At 51.0% G+C, this 25,981-nt stretch overlaps 1 protein-coding gene across 9 annotated transcripts in view; it reads left to right on the forward strand.

The window, feature by feature from the left end:
• PAX2 (paired box 2) overlaps positions 1 to 25,981 on the forward strand; it is an 87,006-nt gene that overhangs the window by 3,386 nt on the left and 57,639 nt on the right. For 2 of the 9 annotated variants that reach the window (XM_071748117.1, XM_071748123.1), the window contains exons 1-3: positions 6,203 to 7,375; positions 11,248 to 11,416; positions 12,265 to 12,462. In XM_071748117.1, the coding sequence (XP_071604218.1) occupies positions 7,333 to 7,375; positions 11,248 to 11,416; positions 12,265 to 12,462 (410 nt within the window). In that variant the 5' untranslated portion in view covers positions 6,203 to 7,332. Of the gene's footprint in view, positions 1 to 6,202; positions 7,376 to 11,247; positions 11,417 to 12,264; positions 12,463 to 25,981 lie in introns of those variants that run through there. The other 7 variants (XM_071748121.1, XM_071748124.1, XM_071748118.1 and 4 more) reach the window with 6 other exon arrangements.

Consider the following 25,981-nt stretch of genomic DNA (forward strand, 5'->3'; position numbering starts at 1 on the left):
TAAGGAAAGGAAAGGAAAGGAAAGGAAAGGAAAGGAAAGGAAAGGAAAGGAAAGGAAAGGAAAGGAAAGGAAAGGAAAGGAAAGGAAAGGAAAGGAAAGGAAAGGAAAGGAAAGGAGGAAGGGAGGAAGGGAGGAAGGGAGGAAGGGAGGGAGGGAGGGAGGGAGGGAGGGAGGTAGGAAGGAAGGAAGGAAGGAAGGAAGGAAGGAAGGAAGGAAGGAAGGAAGGAAGGAAGGAAGGAAGGAAGGAAGGAAGGAAGGAAGGAAGGAAGGAAGGAAGGAAGGAAGGAAGGAAGGAAGGAAGGAAGGAAGGAAGGAAGGAAGGAAGGAAGGAAGGAAGGAAGGAAAAGAGAGAGAGAGAAGAAAGAAAGAAAGAAAGAAAGAAAGAAAGAAAGAAAGAAAGAAAGAAAGAAAGAAAGAAAGAAAGAAAGAAAGAAAGAAAGAAAGAAAGAAAGAAAGAAAGAAAGAAGAAGAAAGAAAGAAAGAAAGAAAGAGAAAGAAAGAAAGAAAGAAAGAAGAAAGAAAGAAAGAAAGAAAGAAAGAAAGAAAGAAGAAAGAAAGAAAGAAAGAAAGAAAGAAAGAAAGAAAGAAAGAAAGAAAGAAAGAAAGAAAGAAAGAAAGAAAGAAAGAGAGAAAGAAAAAGAGAGAAAGAAAAAGAGAGAAAGGAAGGAAGGTAAGGAAAGATTAAATGAAAGAAAGATTAAATGAAAGAAAGAAGGAGAGAAAAGGAGACGGAATAGAAGACAGGAAGAAATAGTGAAATAGGGGAGGAGAGACGAGGGGAGAAAGAAGGAAAGAAGAGGTAAAGTCTCGAGGGGTATCTATCACTTTCTAATGCATGTGCGAAGAACTCAGAACTTCCCCGCCGGCCCCGCCGAGGGAGCCGAGCGCTGCGGCCGCCCCTCTCTGCCCAGCAGGTCTCTTTGTGCCTTCGTTTTTGGAGCTGCGAATCCCAGGCACTCATTACCACACTTTGGCCCCTCTGACTGCTGGAATTACCCTTTCTGGGGACTTTAATGGGCAAGCCATAGGGTTTTTTTCGCTGATCCGCAGCAGTTTTCTCTCCCTCCCCGTTTTTATGGGTGTATTATAGTTAGGGGTTATATAAATGTTTTTGCGTGTGATAACTGTAAATCCTAACATTTGCAAATGGCCCGGAGGCAAACTAACCTTGGACGGGCAGCGAGAGGGAGGGAGGGTCTCCCATTACTGCTGATTAAAAGGAGACTTTAATAAGCGTCTAATTCACTCATCGGGAGTTTTATGGAGAAATTAGAGGAGGACAAAAAAAAAAAAAAAAAAAAAAGACATCTCCAGTGTGGGGGAGGAGGCAGCAGAGGGGGGCTCCCACGCCTCTCCCCCAGCAGCAGCCCAGGGCGAAGAGAAGAGGCAGCTGGGACAGGAGGGTTCACATCTGGGCCAGCTCCTTTGGGTCAGAGGGGCAGCATGGACCCCCCCGGCCTAACCCCCACCCCCAGGGCAGAGACAGAGCAGCAGGCGGAGGAGCAGAGGGGCAGAGGGGCTCCGGGAGACGGAGCAGCAGGGGCTTGTGGCGAGGGGGCTCGGCAGGAGCCAGACCCGGGGTCCCCACCCGCAGCCGGGTGCGTGGCTGGGGAACCCCAGGAAGGGGCGGTCCGGGAGCCGTGTGCCCGCTCCTGCCTGGGGAAGGGAGCAGGGGGGGCTGCAGGCAGCCAGGCCGCCCCCCTCCCCACATGTCTGTGGCCCGAGAGGCTTGGAGACTCGCACCAGCTCCGGCCGGCCCGGTGCGCTAAGAGGCGGCTTTGTTGCAGAAGTGTCTCTTCACATTGTTGGCTTTTCCCCCACCTCTTTCTTTCTTTTTTTTTTTTTTTTTTTTTTTTCTTTCTTCCCTCTTTTTTTTTTTTTTTTTCTTTTTCTTCTTTTTTTTTTTTTTCCCCCCTCAATGAGGCTGTAAAAGGTCTCCGGCTTGTCTCGTTTTTGTGGCAAACGCTCTCTTGTAAAGAGGAGAGGTTAAAGTGGCGGTGACTGAATAAAGAGCAGCACACGTGGGCTATTACCATTCAGGGCAAACAAATGCAGAGAAGGGAAAAGCCAGCAGCAGGCAGGGCGAAGGGGGGGAGCGCGGCCCCCCGGCGCACACACGCACCCGCCCCGCTGGCAGGGCCCGTCCGAGCGGCCCCGGCGCCCCCCAGACATGCAACCCACCCATGGCTCACAAAAGAGCGAGAGAAAGAGAGAGGGGGAGACATGAGAGGGGGTCTTAGATGAGGAAAAAAAAAAAAGAAAAAAAAAAAAAAAAGAAAGAAAGAAAAAAAAAGAAAGTAGCTTTAGGGGAAATGTGCTGTGGAGTGTGAAATTGCAGCCCGTGGTGCTCCATATTGTACCAGAAGCTCTCCAAAAACTCATCCTCCAACGTGACCAGAGGTGCTTAGAGGGAGAGAGAGGGGGAGAGGGGCTCGGAGACACAGGGGGAGGGGAAGGATGAGGGTCTTTTATTCTTTTCACTCCCTCTTTCTTATTAATTGTTCCTTTAAAAACCTAACTTTGCGTTTATTTGTTAAACTCGGCCAGCAAGAGCAACCTCTCCAGCGCCTGGGAGAGCAGAGGAGGGCGGCAAGGCCTCCTCTGTCCGCCCCTTGCCCTGCCTGGCCCGGGGATAACCTCCCAGCCAGCTTTGAACCCGCTCCCACCTCTCCACGCTGCTGCCCCATCGCCCTTTCCCCCCGCGTCCTGGGGAAGATGGGACCCCAGAACCCCTCCAGAGAAGGGCTGTGGGTGTCCCCGGGCTGCAGAGCCCTTCCCCCGGGTGCTTCCCGGGGAGAGGCAGAGGGATGTCTCCTCAGGACAGAAATCACACTGTCCTCAGACAAAGGCACCCCGAAAGTCGCCGGGGAAGGTTTTTGTCGATCAAAGCATCCCCTCCCTTAAAGCCCCTCTCATACACACGCTGACTCTGTCCCTTAAATGTTCACATCCCCGCGCTTTCTGGTGGTGGTGTTCTGTATCAGAACAACAGAGATTTCACCCCCGACTTCCCAGGGCGAGGTTAAACTAGCTGTGGCAGGTAAGGAAAAAAAAACCCAACAAAAAAAAAACCACAAAAAACAAACAAACAAACAAACAAAAACAAAACAACAACAAAAAAAACAAACAAAAAAAACAAAAACAAAAAAAAGCAAGCAAACAAAAAAAACCAAAACAACAAAAACAAAAAAACAAAAAAACAAAAACCCAAAAAACCCACAAAACCATATAGGAGGGCAGCGCAGATTTAGCCTCTAGATGAATCGACCTGGTGCTGGGCAGCACCACCTCCAAACTACCAAGGCGTTTGCTGAAATCCCTTGGCCAGGGGAGGAAAGGGGCAGCGAGGAGCGGGCAGCATCCCAAGGCAGTGCAAACACTGAACTTGTGTCCCCCAGAGCCGGCTGTCCCGCCAGCCATGGGTCGCCTCGCACTGGTTTCCAGTGTAGGAACTGGGAGACGAGGTGGGCGCAAGTCCTGGCTCTGCAAACAAGGCTGAGGAGCTGGCGAAGCCAAGGGAGAAGGAGAAACAAGTCCGGAGGCGGCTGACCGGCCCCTCGCCATCATGTGTATTGGGGTTGGGGGTGGGAAATAGGATCGATGGAGAAGATTTCGGGCTGATCAGCTGGGGAAAGGCGGCTAATGAAGCAGACCCAAAGATAGGCATCACCGCAGCTCCCCCCAAAAGTTTATTTTTCTTGAAATTTCCGCAGAGAGGCGGGCGCCTCTTTTGATGTGTAAATGTTTCTAGCTGGGGGGTGGAGGGCGGGTGGGTTGACGAAGTAGGAAGAGATCCTCAGATCCTCTTTGAGATCCTCTTTGAGAAAAAGAAATAAAAGAAAAGGGAGGAAGAAAGGATGCGAGACAGAGAAAGAAGGAAAGGAAAGGAAAGGAAAGGAAAGGAAAGGAAAGGAAAGGAAAAGAAAGGAAAGGAAAGGAGAGGAAAGGAAAGAAAAGGAAAGGAAAGGAGAGGAAAGGAAAGGAAAGGAAAGGAAAGGAAAGGGGAAAAAAAAGGGAAAAGGGAAAAGGGAAAAGGGAAAAGGGAAAAGGGAAAAGGGAAAAGGGAAAAGGGAAAAGGAAAGGCTCATTTGAAGTGGGACGGGGAGAAAAAGCCCCCAGGGCTGGTGAAGGGGCACAAGGCTGGGGAAATGCGTGCAGAGCCGTGGGAGTGGGGAGAGAGCAGTGGTCTCAGCCCCTCAGGACACATGCCGTGCCCAGTCCCGGGGACAGGCCGGTGTTTTCTATCTGGGCAGACAGAAATTGTTGGTTGGATTTAAATGTTGACAAAGCAATTCTTCCAGGAAGTCTGGTGTGGGAAGGGGCACCAGGTGATATTGTGGTATGTGTGGTGGGGGAAGGGGACAGCAGGCTGGAAATTTTTCCTTCTTCTTTTTTCTTATTTTCTTTTATAGTTTCTTCTGGTTTACATTTTCTTTTCTTCGCTTTTCCCTTCCCTTCCCTCCTCTCCTTTCCGATCAGGCAGCTTTATTTTGACAGGATCAGGTCCCTTTACACGGGCCACCTCCGTGCCGTGGGACCCAGGCTCCGTTTTGCAGAGGGCTCAGGGTCTCTTTCTCCAGTCTCTTATTACCGTCTCTCTCCTCGCTGAGATGGGGGAGCAGCAATAGGAGAGTGGAGAAATTACTGCAAAATACATTATTCTTGGTAGCATTGGGGTCCCGACGCCCCGGCCCCTCCACCAAGCTGTTATCACAGTGATAAAGGCCCAGAGCATCTCTGGGAGAGAGAAAATGAACTCCCCAAGCGATAATGAAGGGAGGAGACCAGGAAGTTCCCAGAGAGCGGAGGCGCTGGGAGGGGGGAGTAGGGGTATCCGTAACCTCCGGTCCCCCGCCAGCAGGTGCGTGTTTGGGTCCGGGGACCGCTCCGGTCCGGCCCGCTCCCGCCGCCCCTCCCGCAGCCACCAAGCCGACCGGCGGGCACCATCTAGGGGCCGCGGCGGGGAGCGCTGCCGCCCCCCGCACCTGCAGCCCCCTCCTCCCCCCGGGGCGGGCGGGGGGAGCGGCTGATAAAGGGATGCGGAGGGTGGGCACGGGGCGGCGAGGGGGACACTCCCGGCCCGGCGGAGGGGCTGCCCGACGCTCAGAAACTTCGGGAGTTCCCCGTGCGGGAAGGAGGAAGAGGAGGAGGGGGAGCTTCACTCCCAGGCCGGGGCAGCGGCCGCGGGTGTGGAGAGGGCAGCGCGGAGTCCCCCCCCGACCCTCCGTCGGGACGCGCATCCTGCGCGGGGGGCTGCCCGCCAGCTGTGCCCACCGCGAGCCCCGCCGCGCAGCCCCGGGGGCCGAGCGCTGGCTCTGCGGGAAAGAGGCGGTGGTGGCAAAAAAAGGAGAAAGAAAAAAAAGAAAAGAAAAAAAAATTTCTTTTTTCCAAGCCACTCTTTTTGCACACAAGGGAAACGAGAGAGAGAGTGGGGAGGGTAGGGGGGGGGGGGGAGAGAAAGATAAAACATCAGCTGAAGTGCCAAAATGATTTATGAGACAGTGCAAAATATTTCATAAAGATCTCTCGGAGATTCTTTACTTAAAGCAGTTAGAAAACAAAGAAGATGCTTCGTGAGGGATGGGGCAGGATGAAGGAGAAAAAGAGCGGCAGCAGAAAGTACATATTCAGGTGATGATAATGCCTGAAAATGAAAACTGAGCTCACGGCAATCTCTACCTTGCATTTTTACCCCCAGTTATTACGCCGGGAAGGAGTTTCTCCCTTGCTCTCTGTTGTTGCTCGGCTAGGTCAAAGCCGCGTCTCTTTTAGCCGTAGACTTGTTTCTGAAATAATTCTGACATCCCATACTAGCACTAAAAAGAAAGGCGCGGAGGCAGTGTGGGGAGCGGGATGTGCTGGATTTGCTGGTATTTCCCCAAATGCGGTGAGGGGAAACTTTTCAGTGCCTGAAGTGGGCCCAGCCTCCTGGCTCGGAGAGGAGCAGGAAGCTCTTTCCTTCTTTCTCTCAGTCTTCCTCACTTCATTTTTTTTTTCTTTTCTTGCTTACATCTTTCCCTCTGTATCTCTCTGCTCTCTTGATCGCTCTCCTGCTCCCTTTATCTTTCTTTCCTCACCTCCTTTCTCCCTTCTTCTCCCGCCCCCAGCCGCCCCCCAGTCCAGCCTGGTGTGTACCGAACCCCCCCTCCCCCCGGCCTGTTTCACCCCGAGTAAACTCCCCCGGAAAAAAAAAAAAAAAAAACCACCACAAAAAACACCACAAAAAAACCCCGCGTTGGGCGTGAGAAGGGAGACGAAACCACCAACCCCCGTGTGCCTGCCTGTCTCAAATAAATACGGGAGTTGAGGACCCAGAGCCACAAGTGACAACAAAGCAGGGCTGGGGTGTCCTCCCCCCCCCAGGGCCGGTCCCGGGGCGCTCCGGAGCGCAGGGCCGGGGCTCCCCCTGTGCCGGGTCCCACAGGCTGCAGCACCCCCCCCCCCTCTGCTGGCCGGCCCGGCCCTCCTCTTCTCTTTTCCTCTCCTCTCTCCTCTCCTCTCCCCTCTCCTCTCCTCTCCTGGCCGCGCTCGGCTCGGCGCGCTGGCGAATCAGAGAGTGTCGGAATCTATTGCCTTTGTCTGACAAGTCATCCATCTCCGGGGAGGCGGGCGGGGGGCTGAGGGCGCTGCGGCTTTTAGAGAGACACACACCGGGAGCGGAGGCTCCAGTCTCCGGCCCCGGCTCCTCGCAACCACTTCCCACCTCGGGCGAAAAGTCCGCCGGGTGCCGGATCCTCCGCCCGGCCGAGAGAGAGAGAGGAGGGGGCGCGCCCGCCCGCAGCTTTCCCGGGGATTGCTACTCCGCTTTGAACTTAAATGAACTAACCCCGGACCGCCGGAGGAGGAGGAGGAGGAGGAGGAGGGAGAGCCGCGTCCTCCTGCGCCTTCTGCCGCCTGGCCGCACCTTGCTCCGGCACCCCCTCCCCGCCGCATCCCGGGGATGCTCGGAGCCCCCCAGCCATGACATCCGCCTGCCCCCCGGCGCCGCCAGCCCCCCGCTCACACCGGCGCTGCTGACTCCGCCGCACCGGCCCCCCACAGCCCCCCGGAAAGTACTTCGCACCCCGCTCGGTCGGGCAGGGGGGCCAGCGCACCCCGCCGATCCCCTCCTCTCCGCTTTTTTTTTTTTTTTTTTTAATTTTTAAATTTTATTTTTAATTTTTTTGTTTGTTTGCTTTGGTTTTTTTTGTTTTTGTGTTTTGGTTGTTCCTTTTTTTTCTTTTTTTTTTTTTTCTTTTTTTTTGTAATTTTTTTCTCCCCTAAGTCCTGAAGTTGAGTTTTAGAGGCGACACGGCGGCTTCAGCCGATTTCTTCCCCTTCCTTTGCCTCCCCATGGATATGCACTGCAAGGCAGACCCCTTCTCAGCAATGCACCGTGAGTACTGGAGCCCGGCTCCTCCCGATGCTCTCTCTTTCTCATCCCTCCATTCCTCCTTCCCCAACCATTCCTCCTCACCTGATCCCCCTCCGGCTACATCCTTTCACCGCCAGCCTCCCCTCCCCTGGACAAAACAAGCGCAGAGCAGCGTTCCGAAGGCAGGACGGACACCGGAGCGAGGGTTTCAGGCAGCCCTGGGCCCGGAGGGGCTCAGGGATAGGTGCCGGCGGCGGGGCGGGGGCCAGGACCCCCGTCCCGGGGGGCTGGGGGCTCCGTGCGGCTGTGCCTGTGCTGCTTGCTGTGTGTGCACCCCCCGAACCAGACCTCCCCTCCACTTGCCCCATCGCCCCGCAGGCGAACGTGAGTTTATTCCGACTCATCTCAGCTCCCCAGGCCGGGCCCTGTCCCTGTCCCTGTCCCTGCCCCCCAGTTCCCCCCCGCCACCTGATCCTGTTTGCTTTGATTTGGGATTTCAGCTGCAAGAGAGGGGAGACGCCAGTTTCAAACTGGTGGCGGTTTGGTCGGTGGCAGTTCTGTGTTTTGGTTTTTGTTCGTTTTGGTGAAAGGTTGGACTGCGGGAAAAAAATAAAATAAAATAGGACAATCTGTATGGCCGGCAGATCTGGCGGCTTCGAAGGCTCCCAAGAAGTCGCGATCATTCCTGGTTTATTTACTAGATCCCCGGTGTTTATTTTAAATGCATCTCTGGCATGGAGGAGAGTGCCTTAGCGATGTATTTTCACTTTAAAGAGCCTCTGTAGAAGAGGGGGGACGGAGGAAAGCCAAAAGAGCCTTTTACCAGGGACTGTCAGAAGGTATTTTCAGGGATTTTAATTTCACCGCACGAAGGGAAAATAATTACGAGATTCCAATGAAAGAAAGAAAAAAAATAATATGAACAGGAAGCCTGGATTGAGAGCATCTCGAGTCAGGAAATGAATAATTAAGAGCAATTTGTAACTTTTGACACCGAAACTTTTGTGGACACGCCCTGCCCGCTGCATATAAACAAACCGAAAAGAGATAAAATAGAAACGCTCAGAGTTAAAAAACAAAAAAACAAAAAAAAAAACAAAAAAACCAAACCAATTTTGCGTTGAGAACGAGGGCGCAGAAACACAGTCCCATGAGCATGAGCAGAGCCCCAAACGGAGATGTAGGTGGCTTCCTGCCTGCTTCCACTGGAATGATTTCGAAAATGCATTGGCTTAAAATGCAGGGTTTAATTTTCGAACGCCTTTAACTGCAAATAGTCCGTACCTTGGACGTTATATATGTATACATATTATTATTATTTTAATTCTTCAATGCTGCGAACGTCTCCCAGAGGCGATGGCAGTGGCTGTGCCCGCGGTACGGCACGGAGCATGCCCGCAGCCCTCAGAGGCATTTCGCTGCCCATGGAATTTTTTTTTTTCCTAAGAAAAAAAACCCCTCCAGTGAGTTTCGCAAAATTAGGGAAAAAAAATTTAAAAGATCAGCATTTGGTTTGTTGCCTAAAATGTATTTCTAGAGCTACAGACCTAGATACGTGTAAGCAATGAACAGCTATGGGCACGGGCTTCTGCCGCACGGAGACAGCAAAACACGATCCGTACGAAAGCTGCACGGCTCGCCGGGTGATTGAATGCACAGGCTCCGGCATTTATCTGCAGATAAATACACGTAAATATCTCCCTGCTCCGAGAGAAATCACCTTACAAAAGCACGGGGCAGAGGCAAAACAAACTCGTGAAAAAAATACCCGGCCGCGATAATTTGAATTATTAATTTTTAATCTTTTTTGCATCTGTTGCCTTTTAATACTCGGTAATGCGAGTTATAAAAGGTGCCTTGAATTATTTATCATGGAGTTGCCGAAGAAATTGCTGTCTTGTAACTTTAGAGGCAACATGTGCGGGAGGGATGCTGAACAATTGAAGAAAACACACGGCAACAGAGACCCGCGGGGTTTATTGGGGAAGATAAATACACCCCCTCTCCCCTCTGAACCCCGAAATATTTTTCGAGAAAGGCTAACAAAAGAATGCAACAGACAAGCCCGTCTCCTCGGGGAAGGGCCGGGGAAGGCAGCCGGCGCCCTGGCCGAGGCGGCGGGGAGGGATGTGGAGGTGTTAGTGAAGGGGTGGGGGAGATGGAAAAAACTCTATTTGTGCGAAAGGACTTGGATCGATCGCAGGGCAATGAGAGTTTCCACTAAGTTCAGAGCCAATAAGTCAGTGTCAGAAGCAGGGGGAAAAAAAAATAATAAAAAAAAAAATAGAACCACAACAACAACAAAAAACCCCCAGCGAAAACACAAACAGATCATTTTTCAGTAAACTGCAAAACGAACTAAGATCTCTCGGCGAGGAAGATACAGGAGGTTAGGGCTGTGCGAAGGGAAAGGTTTAATACAGTGTGCACTCCACAGCTCTATCACCGCGTATTCCGGAGATAGAGACACGCAGGTAGCAGAGCTCTGCCCCGGCAGCCAGCGGGAACCGCTCCCGGCTCCGGGCAGCCCACCCCGGGGGCAGGCGGCTGACCACCGCCTGTCTTGCTGAGATTATTTCCCGTCACTCTGTGTCTCCTGCCCCTCAGGAGACAAGCAAGCAGGTGCATGCTTATTTTTATCCCAAGTTGTTTCTCGAAAGGGAGAAAGATCGGGAAAAAGCCATCCTAGCAATCTTATCCGAGAGACGGCGTGGAAAGGGGAAACAGAGGAAAACGGAGCGGTTTAAGTTCCCTCTGAATTACACTTGTGTGGGGGAAAAAAAGACAGAACTGTACAACCCGGTTAGATATAGATACATATTTTTTCCCCCTTACTGGAGGATTTTTCCTTCAAAGATCGAAATCTGAGGAGAGAGAGAGTCTGTCTGTAAACGAACACTGACCGCGGGACACAAAATATTTTATTTCTTTCTCCCTCCCTTTTCCTCACTGCATTTCTTTCCCTTTCTCTTTTTCCTCTCTGAACCCCCTTCAACTCGCATCCGAAAATAACGGGAGCGGACGCATTGCATGGGGGACACGCCGCGGGGTGAGGGAGGGCGGGGTTGGCCAGGAACCGTAATTGACAATGTGATAGAAAATCGTGGAAGGAAAATTAAAGGAAAGAGGAAAAACCCAAGAGCAGAGAGAAGGAGAACTGCGGCAGGGTCGGCCCGGAGCTGCTCGGCAGCCGAGCTCGGGAGTTCGGGAGCGCATCTCTCCCCAACTCCGGGCAGAGGAGCCGGAGCGGGCTTCGCCTCCATCCTCGCCCACCCACCCACCCACCCACCACAATGGCCCCGAGGAGCCGCCGGGTCGGCGTGTCGGGAGGGGAGGGCGGGCGGGAGATGTGCTCCCCGGCCCGGGGAGGGAGACGGAGATCGAGGGGGACAGTCCTCGGCGAGCCTCCGCCTCGGGAAAATCCACTCTGCCTTCGCCTTCCTCCCTGCCTCTCCTCCTGTCTCTTTCTCTCTTCCGTTCCCTTATCTTTCTTTATTTTTTCCTTCTTTATTTCTTTCTCTCTCTCCCGATATTTTCCATCTTTCTTTCCTTTTCTATCTTTATCTTTTATTCTCTCTGTATCTTTCCTTGTCTCTTTTTTTCTTTCTCTCGTTATCTTTTTTTTTTCCTTTTTCTTTCCCTCATTATCTTTTTTTTCCCCCCCTCACTCGTTTTTCTTCCTCCTCCCCCTTTTCTTTTTCTCTTTCTCCTTTTTTCCTCTTCTCTCTCCCACGCCTTGCCCCCCTCCCGACCCCTCGCCATCCCCTCCATCCATCTGTGGTGACTGGAGATGTTGCTGCTGTACGAGTGGCCAAGAACCCGCGACTAACGGTGTCTTTCTGGTGTGCGTGGGTTGTGTTTCTTTTTTTTTTTTTTTATTTCTCTTTCCCCAGCAGGGCACGGGGGTGTGAACCAGCTCGGGGGGGTGTTTGTGAACGGCAGGCCCCTACCTGACGTGGTGAGACAAAGGATAGTGGAGCTAGCTCACCAGGGGGTGCGACCCTGTGACATTTCCAGGCAGCTGCGGGTCAGCCACGGTTGTGTCAGCAAGATCCTGGGCAGGTAAGGAAAGGGATAGCTCCTTCCCTCTCCCTTGGGGTGGTCACGGTGCATCCCCCTGCCCCGCTCCGGTGTCAGCTCCCGCCCGAACCGGGCTCTCCCCGTGCCACCCCGCCGAGCCCCCTCCTCCAGCCGGCTCCCCCCAGCCCCCCGGCGGTGTTTGCAAACTCCTGGGAAGAGAAACGATTTGCGAGGGTGGAGGGGGGCGGGAAAGAGAAAAACGAAACAAAACAAAACAAAAAAAACCCCAAACCCAACAACGACAACAACAGAAAAAAAAAACCAACCCCAAACAGAAAACAACACCAAAAAGGCAAAAACAACAACAACAAAACCAAAACACCAAAACCCCCAAACAACCAGAAATAATCCCCCGACTCGCAACAATCCGGGTAAATAAACAAACGGCAGGGGAAATAAATAAATACCCGGGGTAGCCGATAGCGGCCAAACGCGGTGTGAATTACCCCCAGAGGTCAGGTGGGGGGTGCCCCTGCCCTCCCGAACCCCCAGTCCCGCAGCGCCGGCCGGAAGAGTGTGGGGGGGGGGGGCAAGGGGGAGGCAGCAAAGAGCCCAGAGCCCCTCGCTTCTCACACACACACACACAAAACAAAACAAAACAAGACAAAAAAGGAAAAAAAAAAAAAAAGGAAAAGGAAAAAAAAAACAAAAAAGGAAAAGGAAAAAAAAAACAAAAGCAGAGCGTGAGCGAGAAAGGGCGCCCCGCCGAGCCGATCCATGCCGCAGCCGAACCGCTGCAGCGGGCCGGGGCCCGCGGGGGGCTGCAGGGTGATGAGGGGCTGGGGGCTGTGCCGGGCACCGCGGCAGGACACTGACCCTCCTTTGTGCAGGTATTATGAGACGGGGAGCATCAAACCCGGCGTGATCGGCGGCTCCAAACCCAAAGTGGCGACCCCCAAAGTAGTGGATAAAATCGCCGAGTACAAGAGACAAAACCCGACCATGTTCGCCTGGGAGATCCGGGACAGGCTACTGGCCGAGGGCATCTGCGACAATGACACGGTTCCCAGCGTCTCCTCCATAAACAGGTAAGAGCAAGCCCGCGGCCCCGTCGCCTCTGTCCGGCCCCACTAAACCCCACAAATGTCCCGATCCTTCCCGGGCCGGGTCAGACCCAGCCAGCCGCAGCCTCCGGCCCGCAGCCGGGCCCCCCCGAGCCCAACCCCGGGGCTGCTGCTGAGCAGATGCCGAGCGGTGCCGGAAGGTTTGGGGGATGCTGGGGCCCTGGGGTGATTTCCCCTCTCCCTCCGATCCCCTGCGCGGGGTGTACATGACCGCCAAGCTTGCCCGGGGTCTATCGGGGCTCTGAGCCGAAAAGCTGCCGTGCCCGCGGGCGAGCAGGGCTCCGCGCAGGGCCGGGCAGGGATGCGCTTCCCTCCGCTCCGCTCCCCGGGCAGCTCCGCATCGCCCAGCCCGCAGGAAAGGCTCAGCCTCTGGCTGCCCATGGCTGGGGAGCGCTGCCCCGGACCCCCTGCGGCAGGGGCTCGGGGGGCAGCAGGAGCGAACCGTTCCCCCCTCCTCCTATCATCTCCTCCCCCAGATGCTAGAGTGAGACTTTTGTTGATGGAGGGAGTCGGGTTTGGTCTGAGGTTGGAGGTGGCAAAAATAACTGTATGACAGGAAAAAAAAAAAAAAAAAAAAAAAAGAAAGAAAAAAAAAAAAAAAAAAAAAAAAAGAAAGAAAAAGGATCGATGCAGGAGAAAAAGGCCGGTGATAGATGTAATCAAGTACTAACACACTGCAAAGCCCTCGTACTGTTCACATCCCAGCGCAACACACCAGATCTCCCCCTTCACACTTCGGCAGGGCACAGCACCCCCAGACACCGAGGGAGAAGTAACCAGGCTGTTTCAGTGTCATCTGTGTGCAGACAGCTCGGCTCTGCCCACAGAAACACAGTCTCTAGGAACTGGGGAACCCGGGGGTATTTGCAAAGGGGACATAGGCAGGCACAGAACACCTCGCTGACAGAGTAAGACCCCATGGAATTTTGCAGGCAATCCTAAATATACAGCATTGCCCACACGAATAAATGTAAATATACCTGCAGGCTCCTGTACTGTCCTCATAGCCCAAACCCCACCAGTCTGTATATTGGCTCTTTTGATATATAACAAGTTTAGCCAGGTATTTTTTGTTTGCTTGTTTTGGTTTTTTTGTGTTTTTGTTTTCATTTTTATAGCAAGGGAATCAAAAAATAAAGAGCAGGGAGAAGGCAGTGGTCTTTTTTGTCTTGCGCTTTTCATGGCAGATTTATCAAAACATGTCTAATAACTCAGCCTGTGTATTTCTAAATCTGGCATTCTATATAAATGGGTTTTAATATTTTGCAAATGATATGGAATTATCCCAAATCATCTTGAAAACAGCAGGTAGAATTAGCTACTGGAATGTACCTTGGCTAAGAAAGATTCCCTCAGACACACTGTCTCTGTAATATACTGCTAGGCTACCCTAGGAAATTATCCCTGTGTGTGCCATCTGTATTAAAATGGTTATTAAGTTATGAACAGGGTAACATAATACTGATCGGCTAATTATACACCCTCCTAAAAAACCTCCAGGTCTCTGTTACTCTCTCAGTCAGGTACTGAAATAATAACAGTTTGACATTCAGACACCTCACAAAGGCAGCTGCAGAAGGACAGCCAGCTATCCCTGGGAGGAATCCAGCTCCTGGTGCAGGACCTGAGAGGAGGGGGCTCTCTGGAGGGACAGCACCCAGGCACCCCACACACACGCACCCCCCGGACAGCTCGAGGGGTGTCAGCACCCAAACCAAGCCTCCCCGTGGGCTCAGCCCCAGGCCTGCCCAAGGTGCAATGTCCCGGGCAGAAGGATGTTTGGCACCGGGCTTGGCTCCCACCTTGCTACCAGTTTGCAGCAGCAGGGCTTTGGGAGGGTTTGTGCCTCAGTTTCCCCACCCTGGAGAAGAGGACTGATCCTCCTCAGAAGGAGGTGGGAACCCAGGCTGGTCAGATTGTCCCTGTAAGAGGCTTTGGGAAGGACCACTGCCGCGTAGATTTAAGTATTATAATAATAACCTAAGTATTTATTGTATTAAAGAGGCTCAGCTGTGCCCCACCACATCCGATTCATACTGCAACAGCATTTTAGTGCAGAGCCACCAAGGCACCAGAGCATTTGGGCTTCATATGATCAAGTCTTTCCCCCATTCCTTTTAAAAATTCAGCTCCAACTTCTCACCATTCACCTTTGTGTGGGGCTCTCCAAAACTCACATCTGCGAGGAAGTGAGCCCATCATATCAGAGGTCATAAAAATTCGGAAGAATAGGACAGACAACTGGGAAAAAAAAATTGCAGCAGAATAGGAAATAGTGAGAATATAAGGGCCTGATCCTGGTGCCGCGGAGGTGAGGGTGAGCTTCATCAGCCCAGTGGCTTTAGTGACTGCAGCTCACAAAACTCACACAGCACAAAGAGAGGATTGAGTTCACAATTTAAATACACATTTTTCTCTCCCTCGTTGTCAAAATCCAGGCAGAGAACTGGGTCAGTCCTTTACACACAGCACATCCCTGACCTGCGCTACGCTCACGAACTGGGGCTGTTCTAACACTCCGAGCAGATTCAGACAGATGCTGTTTTTAACACCAACCTTCTAGAAATACCTTTCTTTGTATTTCTGCAAAATGGGGAGTTTCCAAAGCAAAAACTGCATTGGCCCAATGTCTAGAACTGTGAGAGGGACATCCAGGAGAGGTTTAACATCCTGCGACTATAAATGAGGCGTTTACAGAAATAGAAGAAGTTATCTATATCCCCAGAAAGACTGTGAATACTGCACTTCAAAATGGACATCTCCCAGTATGTGGGAAAAAAACCCTAGTTTTAGTTTTCTAAGATTTTCTGAAAATGTTTTAATTACATTCTATTTTCTTTCTTTCCGGGGATTAGTTTAACGTTAAAAAAAAGGCTCTCGGGTGAGAGACTACAAACCAACGCGTCTTCAAGTCCATTTTTAGAGTCCCCCTAAAGCCTTTCAAAGAAATCTGTTTTCCAGTAATTATTTTTTGTGATATCTGAATGCTGCATTGCACTGATCTCTCAGCACTGTTCAGAGAGTATCAGGAGGAGTTCGGGACAACGCGTTACTCAGTGCTGAGGTTTATCAGGAGCTTGTGCAGACCAAACTCATGCAGATAAAGGCGAGACACAAACTGGTGAAATATGTGACTTAAGTACCTCTTCAGGATTCGGGAAAAAAATTAAGTCTTCTGCTATCTGGTAGTTTTCCTTTATTTATGGTTAAAAAAGAAGTCTAGAGAGCATGCTAGTTGGTAAGCCAAGCGCACCAGAACTGACAGGGGGAAGGCAGAGCAGTTCTCTCTATACTGGGAGCTTTCCTGCTCCAGTTTCACACATCAGGTACTCCCTGGTATAAACCCACTGTGTGTGTGCAGTGCACATACAGTGCACATACACACAGATACCTCCACACACACGTGTGAAAACACACACGTACACCATGCGTGCAACGGAGACGCAGGCTTTTCATTCCTCAGCAAGCAATTAATGCTCATTTTAAATCACTTGAGCTCCTTGCTTCTTGAGCACCCCACCAGCCCCAAATTTTTCCATCCGTCATATGACTATAAATGAGTTATCTTTGGTCACTCAGGTTAGAATATTTCAACGAGACCGAGGCGCCGCCGTGAGCCTCGCAGCAGCCTCCCAAGTCTGAACTTGGGGGCAGATGTTAATGAGCATTTTTCTTTTGTTTTGCGGCACGTACAGTTAGCCTAAGAACACAGGTTTCATGAGATAATAATCACCCCAGAAAAATGTTTTAAATTAGACAATGTACTTTAGCAGGAACAGGACGGAGCACATCACGGACACACACCCGCAGTTGCGCAGCAGGTGATGCAATGGACATTGTAGTTTAAGCATTATTTACTGCTCCTCTTGGGTTAATGAATTCCTCACAGCTCCAGGAAGGCAAAGCAAAACAACCTCCCCACAATTTGTCCCTCTGCCCCAGCTCTCCCGTGGCTGAGTTCAGTACTAGGGACTCCCAGTTATTTCATCTCCAAGGCAAACCAAAGCCAAAGCGGCGCCGAGTTCACTCAGCATTTGGGATACACTTTGGACCTTGGGCTCCCCAGAGCAGACCTGACCATTGCCCCAGGGCAGGGAACAGAGCTCAGGGGATATATTATCTCACACCAGACACTAGAGGTTTTTTCCAGCCTTCTCTTAGGTACTGGGTGTACACTGATTTCCAGCGTTAAGCGCTGGGTTTGGGCAGATGATTTCTGTTTCACTACAGAACAACTGCCTAATGATTCCTATTTAAAGTCCCAAATAATGATACACTTTTAAAAATACATGTGAAAAGACACAAACATTGATTCGAGGCTATAGTGACCAGTGAAATATACTTGCTCATCGAAACGTTGTTGAGCACGTGGCCAATTTCAGTGGCCATGGGCAGGCCTGTGGTTTAGAGCAAAGAATAGTGTATCATGAGATGAGATTTCTCTTACCAGTTCTGCCATGAACTGTCTGGTTGATCTTGGGCAGGTCACACGGACTCCTGAGGAGGCTGCTGTACTGTCTGTGAAATGAAACAAACAGCATTTAGCTACCTTAGTGAGCTCAGCGTGATTTCTTACTAAAAAATTCCCATGGAGTTCAAGACCTAGGAAAGGAAAAGGTTCAAAACTGGTGCTAGACCGCTTAACATCAGCAGGGGCTTTAGCCCACACCAGGGAGATAGGATCGAACTGAATCTCCATGGAGGCAAACATAACATCTCCAGACAAAGACCTGAGCCTGGCCAAAGGCAGCCGAGCTCGGGCAGGGGCTGTGTCACAGGCGGAAGAAATCAATGTTATGCAAACAGCGCTTTCTGAGTCACTCTCGCTGGCTTCGCTTGAGAATTTCCCCAAAGGACACCCTGGCCAAAGTCACTGGTGGTGAAACTCTCCCTGTCTTTCCCTCTGAACCAAGCTGGCATGGTAATGAGTCTAGGGAGAAGGTGGAAGAGCACAGAGGATCTGTAATGGCAGCTTGTGCATAGCCACCCCGAGTACTGCAGGGTCTGCAGTGTCCAGAGGGGGAACGCAGGGTTTCACTGGCAAGGGTGTGTGTGACACAGACCCACTGCCACCACCAGTGTGCAGGAGCCACGTGGCAGTCCTCCCAGTGGAGGGGCCAGGGATTAGAGTGTCTGTGTGGGCCGGATTAGCCTTGACAATGCCTTGGTGCAAAGGACACTTGTCCGACAGCACCCAGCCCCGCTGGGTCTGGTAACCCACCGGGTCTGGTAGCCCACCAGGTCTGGTAACCTGGCACTTCTGCTGCCCACAGAAGGAACCTGGGATCCTAACAGGGACCCTCTGACTTTGCTGATGCTGAGGCTAAGGTTTGGAGGCAGTGTCCTGCATCAGGGGATGCTCTCAAGGTAGAGGACTTCTACTGTCAGCTGCTGTCAGAGGAGTAACGGATGTGGTCGGGTCACTCAGGGCTTCATTACAAGGAACACACTCCTTTAAATTCAGATCCTTTTCCATCAGACACTAACCTAGCATTATCTTCTTTTTATCATCACAAATAAAGGACAGGCTCATAAAGCAGAGGTTACAGACAATGTTACTGCAGCTGAAAGAGTAAATGAATGCTCACAGCATTTCTCTTTGTCTTATTCCTCATATCTGGCCACAGAAAGGTTGCATGGTGGGAGCTACAATAAGCTAGCCACATTTTTTCTAATTTTCATATTGCAGAGATATGAGCTCAGCAGCTGCAGTTAGCAAGTAAAATTGGTTGTGCCTGGGAAGTTTTGAGCTCCTTGTTCTGTGAACCTCAAAGTTCAGAACCATATTGGTCTCTTCATCACCTAAAACCCCAGCCCCTCCTTTTTGTACAGACGTACAGAAAGCTTGATTTTTTTAGTTGGAAGTTAAACATTTTCAAGCTTTTGCATCTAGTGACTGATGGCTGCATTCTGCTATAGAGGTAGCTTAATTTCAGTGCTGGGTGAATGAGTCTTATAGAGCTAAACCTCATTTACCGTAATCACTATTATGTGAAAAAACTCATTTGACTTTGGGAGAAAAGAGGAGAAAATATAAGTGGCTTGGCCAAGCAGTGACGAAGTGGTGAGAACAATGCAGTGATCTGAAGGGCACAGTCCCTCCAAGAGGAGAGGAATTATTCATGTTTAAACAAAGCAGTACACCCAGAAATGAAGGGAGGGAAATAAGAAAGGAAACATTTAAGCGGTAGCAGAAGTAATCTCCTGATAGGGAGGTCCATTAAGTTGTGGAGCTGCATCTTGTAGGAATTCCTGGTTTCTTGGAATATATATATAACAGGGCAGTATTCAGAATAAGCAAATATACAGTAAGAAATAATTTTGTGTTGGCTTAAGAGATAGAGAATGCTCTAGCAGGTCAGCTGGGTCCTTTATGATATGAGGACACAAAACAAAGTCATGCTTTCAGCAGTGTATAAAATATCCAACAAAACCTGACTCTAATTCTAAAGCCCATTCGAACAGAGGATTCCCATGTTGCCCTAATAAAAAGGTATGACTTCAGAACACTTGAATAAGGCTGAGCTTCACTTAGATGAACTTGTCGTGCTCTTTAATTAAAGCAGGTTGAAATTTAAATGAAGTTTAGGCTCGGTGCTTAAAATCAGCAAAATACTGAAGGATCCTGATGCTTACAAGCATCTGACATCAGCCTGATGTCCGTGCAGCTAACATCAGCTGCTTTAGGAAATCCCATCTGCATGGAGATGGCTCTGATGATGATGATGATGATGACTACTCCTGAAAGTGTCAGGAAGGTTTGAGTTTTTCTCCCAAGCAACTGTTCTTTAAACTGGAAAGGAATAAGGATTTTTTCCCACCGTAATCCCAATTAATGGGCTGGAGCTGATAGATGCACGGCCACATTTACCAGTCCCCACTGCTTCAAAATGCCAAGGCAGAGCCTACCTCATGCAATGGGCATAAAAATCATCAGCACTTGTGATACAACATGGGTTTGTTTTTACTTGTTGTCTCTTTCCTCTTCTAAATTTTTAAAGGGATTTGGATATCTGACTCCCATTAAATGACTTTAAAAACACCTAAACAATGCAGTCCTTTGAGTCTTCAGAGAGCCAACAGGCCCCCTTTCAAGCCCCACAAGCACTGGAAACATACTTAATTAAATGAGAACTGAAATTCTCATGCTATCACTTGACTAGAGGAGCTGGAGAACCCACAACAAACACCGTTAGGCTTGTGATGAAATACCAGGCAGTATGATACTCAGCACCAGCCACCAATTTTCTCTAGTGCCAGTAACTGAGAGCTGATTTTGAAGCACTTACAGGGCTATCTACTCAGCTGAAAATCACAAATCTAATCGCTCGGTTTCCAAACTCCTCAGAGTGCACTTGGAAATATTCATTTCCAATCAATTTGCACCTGCTAATATTTCTGAACGCTTCCACGTGATGACAGAGCCAGGAGTGGTGCGGGTGCTCCCTGTGTCTCCTGCAGCAGCATAAAGAGGCTCTGTGCCTGGATGGCAGCACAAACCAGGCACGGTTTGTGCAAACAGGGATTCCTTTTGGGAGGTTATTTCAGAAAACCCAGCATATTACACACGTCTCTCTTCATGCCATCCCCTCAGCTTTGGCTGGGCTTGTAATTCAGACCATCCTCAAGGCTTCAGGGATCCCGAGACAAACATCTTTGTCTGCTAGAGGGAAGGAGATGTCTGGTTCAGACTGAGCCCAAGTCTGGGTAAAAGGCAGAGCAAAAGTGGAGAGCCCTCTTCTTGGGGCTCCCGTCTGACAAGACAGAGGCTGAACACCAGCTGGGCTGTGACAGCCTCTCCCCTTCCCCCGATAAGTAGGCATATAAATAAATAAATAAACGGCATCCTAACTGCACTGAGAACTCAATAAAACAATCACATCAAATATGAGGAGGTATAAATCTCATGTCTGCACAGGTAACCCACTCAATTGCTTTTATTATGGCTCAGCCTGACTCCATTTATTACCATCCGTGGCCTGGGTGAAGGATGTTTGCATGGAGGGTGGTCTCCTGGTGAAATCCTATCCCTGGAACAGTGACAATCAGCCCATACAGAGGTGGATTTTGGTGGGGAGACCAAAGGCAGATCCATCTGTCTGCATGAAAACCAATCAATAACCCTGTAACTAGACCCCTTGTCGCTGGGAAATGGACAACACAATAGCTCAATCCTGGAGCCACAGGAGAGGAGTAGCTGTGTTTGGGGTGTGAGGGATGGCAGAACCTATGCACAAAGGGGTTGGGAGAGATGGACAGAATTCCCCTGTCCATGGAGATACTGAGCAGTGATGAGGCAGGAGGGGTTGTTCATACCTACAGCTGGCAAAGCCGAGAAGTTGTGTGTTCAGAGGTGGGTATGGGGAAGGAAAACACTGAGTTATACTGCAGGTGTTTTATGGGACGTTTCTATGGGGGCTGTGAGCAGAATGCAGATAGGTACCCCTGTCAGAATGGGCTGGTGGCTGGACACTCCATGTGAGCTCATCAGGATGTGGCAGGGAGCATGGATCTGGGCAGGCACGTAGACACTGACACCAAACGCTGGTGGGCTGGAGGAAGCACATGCAGGAGTTTGCTGCGGCCGGGGAAGGATGGAAGGATATTCCTTTGTCCTCTGTCTGGCTTGGGATTTATGTGTGTACCAGTTTTGACAGAGAGGAGAAAGAGTGATGTGCCAAAAGAGCTAACAGACTGTGAGTGAGCTCACAGACACGCTCCCCAGAAAAGGCTGTGCAGGAGGCGGTTGCCCACACCTCGGTGTGCAGCCAGGGAGGTTCTGGTGCCTTGTCTCTGCTCTAGGAAAAACACAAATCGGGCATTTCTCACTGCTGTCATCCCCCAGCTCTGCAGCTCCTGGAGCATTTCTAAAATCTGCACAGCATATTGTTCCCCAGGCTTCTGGGGGGCATGGGGGGAACACAGCCATGCACACACACGCAGATACGCTGGAGCTTGCCTCTATTAATTGCTCTCTCTTGGGGGCCAATTTAGTTTTTATTCCTTTGACTCCGTGTCAAAACTGTTCCTCTTCCTTCCAAGATAAGCACCCTCCCACCTTTGCAGGGTCCAAGGCACAGGGTTACACCTCCATCTCTGGTTGGGAGGCAAACTGCATCACCAATAGCTGCCAGCCCTGCTCAGGATGCCCAGCACTGTGCTTGGGTTGAGGGGGTCGTGGTGCCTGTGTTTGGAAACCAGATGGATCCCAGGCTGTCCATGTATAAAAAGGCAAAGCAGAGACTGCAACCAGACAATAAGGTCATGAAAGAAACCCTGACATATCTGCCAGGCAGGGTCCCACCCCTCCTCCCAGGGCAGTTTGGCTGGTTCTGGCAGCCCTAACACTGCCCATTCTCTGGTCAGAGAGGGTTCATTCTGTGTACCCTTGGCTCTCAGAACCAGTCCTCATTTTCCTCAAGCTGGGCTGAAATCTGAGGGCAACTTCATTGCCCCACCACCCATTTTCAAGCTCTCACTTGAAAATTGTGAGAGAGACTTCAGGCACAAAGGTTTGGGCACTTCTGAAAGGGTCTATTGCCTTTACTCACATTTCTCTAAAAATTCTTTTAAGAACAATTTTTTTGTCATCTGTCTTTAAAAAGAAAGCCTGCAGCACAAGGTAGCTATGCTATCAATGTTTGCCTACATTTAGGCCCTGTCTTGGTGGTTTAAATTCAGACTTTTGAGCATGGAGAACTATATATTTATACATAAATGACACATCCACAAAAATACATATCCACTCGTTTGTAAAATCAATGGGGAAGGGAGGAGATGTAGAGGAGAAAAGGGAGGAAAAACATCTCTGAAGAGAAGGAGGTGGCGTTTGCATACCCAGTGCGTAGAGGAAGTGTATTTAAAAATGCCACCAATTCTCTCTCCCTGTGGGATAAACAGCAAGTTTAGAGTTTTGAAGGGTGCAAGGTGCACGAGCTGGAGATCAGGAAGGAAATGCACTGGAGTTTGTGTGCTCACGTGTGGGACAGCCTGTCAGTTTGTGAAAAGGTGGCTGCCACCTTTCTGACCCCATTTTGTGCACCAGGTGAATTTTTTGGGACCTGCAGACAGTTCCAGAAAGCCACGTGCCTATGGGTGACCCCACCATGGGTGCTGGTGCCCAGGGAGCAGAACTGGCACAGGCAGACATGAACTGGAAGGGAGTGTGGCCCATTCCAGGTGTATGTGAGGAAATGTCCCTGGCACAGTGAAAGGCAGAGGATGAAGTGATCCTGGGGAATCCAGCCCATAGAAGAGTGCAAGAGGAGGGTGCTGGCCATGTTAACAGAGCCTTTCCACTGCTCAGGGCACCACCTTTCCAAAATGAAAGCACCTCCTGCACAATCTGAATGTGCTCCTGGATCATCCAGTGCACAGCCAAGTAATTTGAGCACGGAAACCCAGGTGCACTTGTGCAGCCAGGCTGTTGAGGCTCCATTGTTCCACCAGACAAGCTTTTGGGTAATGGATATTTGGGTGAGAGATGCCTGAGACCCCACAACACGTGTAGGAGGAGGAGTGTGGGCATAGCACTAGGGCAACATCTCCAGCTGGGAGCAGAGACTTGTAGCAAATGGGTTTGTGTCAGAACCAGGAATAGCCTGGTCCATGGAAACAGCCTTGTCACCCTGCAGTCCCATGCTGGGAGCCACAGGGGTGAGCAGGAGCAGGGGATCCCTGTCCTGGGAAGCCTGCCTGGCTTGGGGGGGATGTGTGTCTGCTGGGGGTACCCAGCACGTCCCAGGGGGGCATTTGTCAGAGGGATGTGTGCTGCTTCACCTGCCATTCAGTGGCAGGAGCGGGCACCTGGGGATGCTGGGGGCAGAGGGGGCTGTGATAAAGGAGATATTTCTAATGGCAGGCAGAGTTTAATGCACTGGACTCTGCCCTCCACTCGTCTCCCCAACCTTCCCCGCACACTCTTCTCCTCATTACCCAGGTTATCTTGTTTGGGTTAAGAGGCCAATTTCAACAGACTATAATTGAAGAGTGAAGAGAATCTGATAAGATAAGGAAGGGACATCATTCCTCAAGGGATCAATAGAGGTTTCATGTTCCTCCTTCCCCTGCTGTGTCCCTAACACGCTAACACTCGGTGTCCATGGGCTTGGTTTATTTGCTCTGCTTGTCTGCAAGCCTGGAAAGGAAAAGCCAGGGAGGCAGGGGGGCTGCAGCCCCCGGCTGTCACACAGCCACAGCAGGGGAGGGGGCATCAGGAGGAGACAATGGGGACAGGCAGCAATATGGTCCCCTCTGGGATGGGGAGGAGGCAGGGAGGTGACAAGCCTGATGCCCTCCTGGCTCTGGCAGGGGCAGGGGCTCACAGGGGAGGTGTTCACCTTTGGCCTTTTATCTCAGCATCGTGCTCTGCGAGGGAAGGGTTACACTGATAATTTGTCAAGATTTAGAGTTGCTTTTCCTGGTGTCCCCGTGCAGGCGAGATGGAAGATTTTTATAAGTGCAGCCTCCTCGGGGCAGGGGAGGTGCAATTTCCCCTGCCACGGGGAGGGATGGGGCTGCTGCTCCTGGGGGGGTTTAGGATTTGAGGTTGGGGCTCGGCAGCCCCAGTATCTCACAAGCCAGCCTCTAAAATTGTTTGGACCAAACCAGCCTGACAGGATCCCCTTAAGATCCACAGAGCTGCAGAAGCCACCAGGGCTCCCAGAGTTTGCTCCACTCCTGCCTCCTGCCCCTGGGCAGTGGGATGTGTGTCTCACACCAGGAATGTGAGGTCCATATGAATGCTGCAGGCAGCTGGGGCAGCCTGGAGGAGTCCCACTGGGAGCCCGGGCACTCTGCAGGAGCTGCCCTGTCCCCACGGCCAGAGTAGGGATGCTGGGACACAGGGAAAGGATCTGGGAGGTCAGCCCGGAGCAGGATCCAGTCCAGATCCCATACAACAGGGTTGGGCAAGTTTCTGGAGAGCCTGAGACACAGAGGGGTCCGGCTCTGAGATATCTTCTTCCAGCTGATTTCTCTTTTATTTTTAACACCCAGAGAACAGATGCTGAGAGCAAGTCAGTCATGCAGCGAGCATGTGGCAGAGTTGGGAATACAACCCAGATCCCCTGACTCCCAACCTCAGGCTTTAACCACCAGACCATGCTTCCCTCTAAGCCACCTTGAACTTTCCTCAGTGAGGATGGGGGCTACTAAGCCTCTGTGGGCTGCAGTTTACCAAGCTGTCAGGAGTGTGTTCACTGGACCGCCTCACTAGAGACAGCCTTCCTCACACAGGCTAAAAAAGTTGAAAAGAAATTCATTTCATGGCCGGTGGTTGCTTAAAAAAGGCGATTCCAGCATATGTATGTGATAAATGTTAACTGTGCATTAATCGCATTAAAGAGGACCCTATAAACTTTTCATTTCTAATTAAATTCTGGCCGGTGATTCTGGCAAAGCCAGCACACTCCGGGCCTTTGTTTATGTGGAAAATTAAAATGCAAATACAATGGAATTTATTTCCATTACTAGAGTGATATGCTGGGCTCCTCTGTTTAACAGCCTCCAATTATTTTCAAACAGGTCTCTCTCTCCCCCACTCTCCCTCTCTCATTTTTCCCTCCCCCTGTCCCCCCGATGCTGCTGCCCCAGTGTGAGGGGTGGGAGCTGGGGGGTCTCGTTTGCTCAAGGTCAAATGCAGGCAGGAATGCAAAGGAGGAAGGGCAAAAAGGTGGGAGAGCAGCAGCAAGGAGGCGAGGGAAGGAACAAGGCTTGAGCACAAGCAGGGAGAGGTAAGGAGGTACCTGGTAGCCACCTGGCTGGCAAATAGATGCTAAACTCACTAAATCCCACCCCGGCAGGTCTGTGACCTGGGGTGTCTGTCCCCTGGTGAGAGGGTGTGCTGGAGAGCTTTTCCCTGCATGTTTTCTGCATCTTTCACAGCCTTTTTCATAGACTTTCATAGCCTTTTTCATGTGCCTGCTGCTGGGCCACATCCTGGTGGCTGCAGAGGCACAGGGCAGTGTGCCCAGTGCCAGACACGTTGCCTGCACAGAGCAGATCAATCCAGGCAGCAATGACACATAATCATCAGCTGAAAAATAACTGAGCTCTCCCGTGCATTTCCAGAGGACCAGCCATGGCCATGCTCCCAGGGCACCAGTGCACAGCATCCACACGAGCCAGAAGCCACTGCAGACACCCAGAGACTCACTGCACTTTAAACATTTCTTTAGCACATATTCACTTATTCACATTATTCACTGCTCAACTCTGCTGACACAGAATCCCAGTCTTGCCTGCGTATGTGAGGGCAGGGGAACAGCATCAGGCAGAGATCAGAGGCATCTGCTACCTGACACGGGTGCCCTTCTGTGGGTGAATACAGTCACACAAGAGGACCTGACACCCAGCTTACTCCAGGGGGTTGGACTGGATGACCTTTAGAGGTCCCTTCCAACCCAAACCATTCCATGATCCTATCAGACCCTTGCAAAGGTGAGCCTGCCCTTCACCATAGGCATAGGCATCTACAGATCCC

This window comes from Heliangelus exortis, chromosome 7, assembly GCF_036169615.1.
Source record: "Heliangelus exortis chromosome 7, bHelExo1.hap1, whole genome shotgun sequence".
NCBI lineage: Eukaryota > Metazoa > Chordata > Aves > Apodiformes > Trochilidae > Heliangelus > Heliangelus exortis.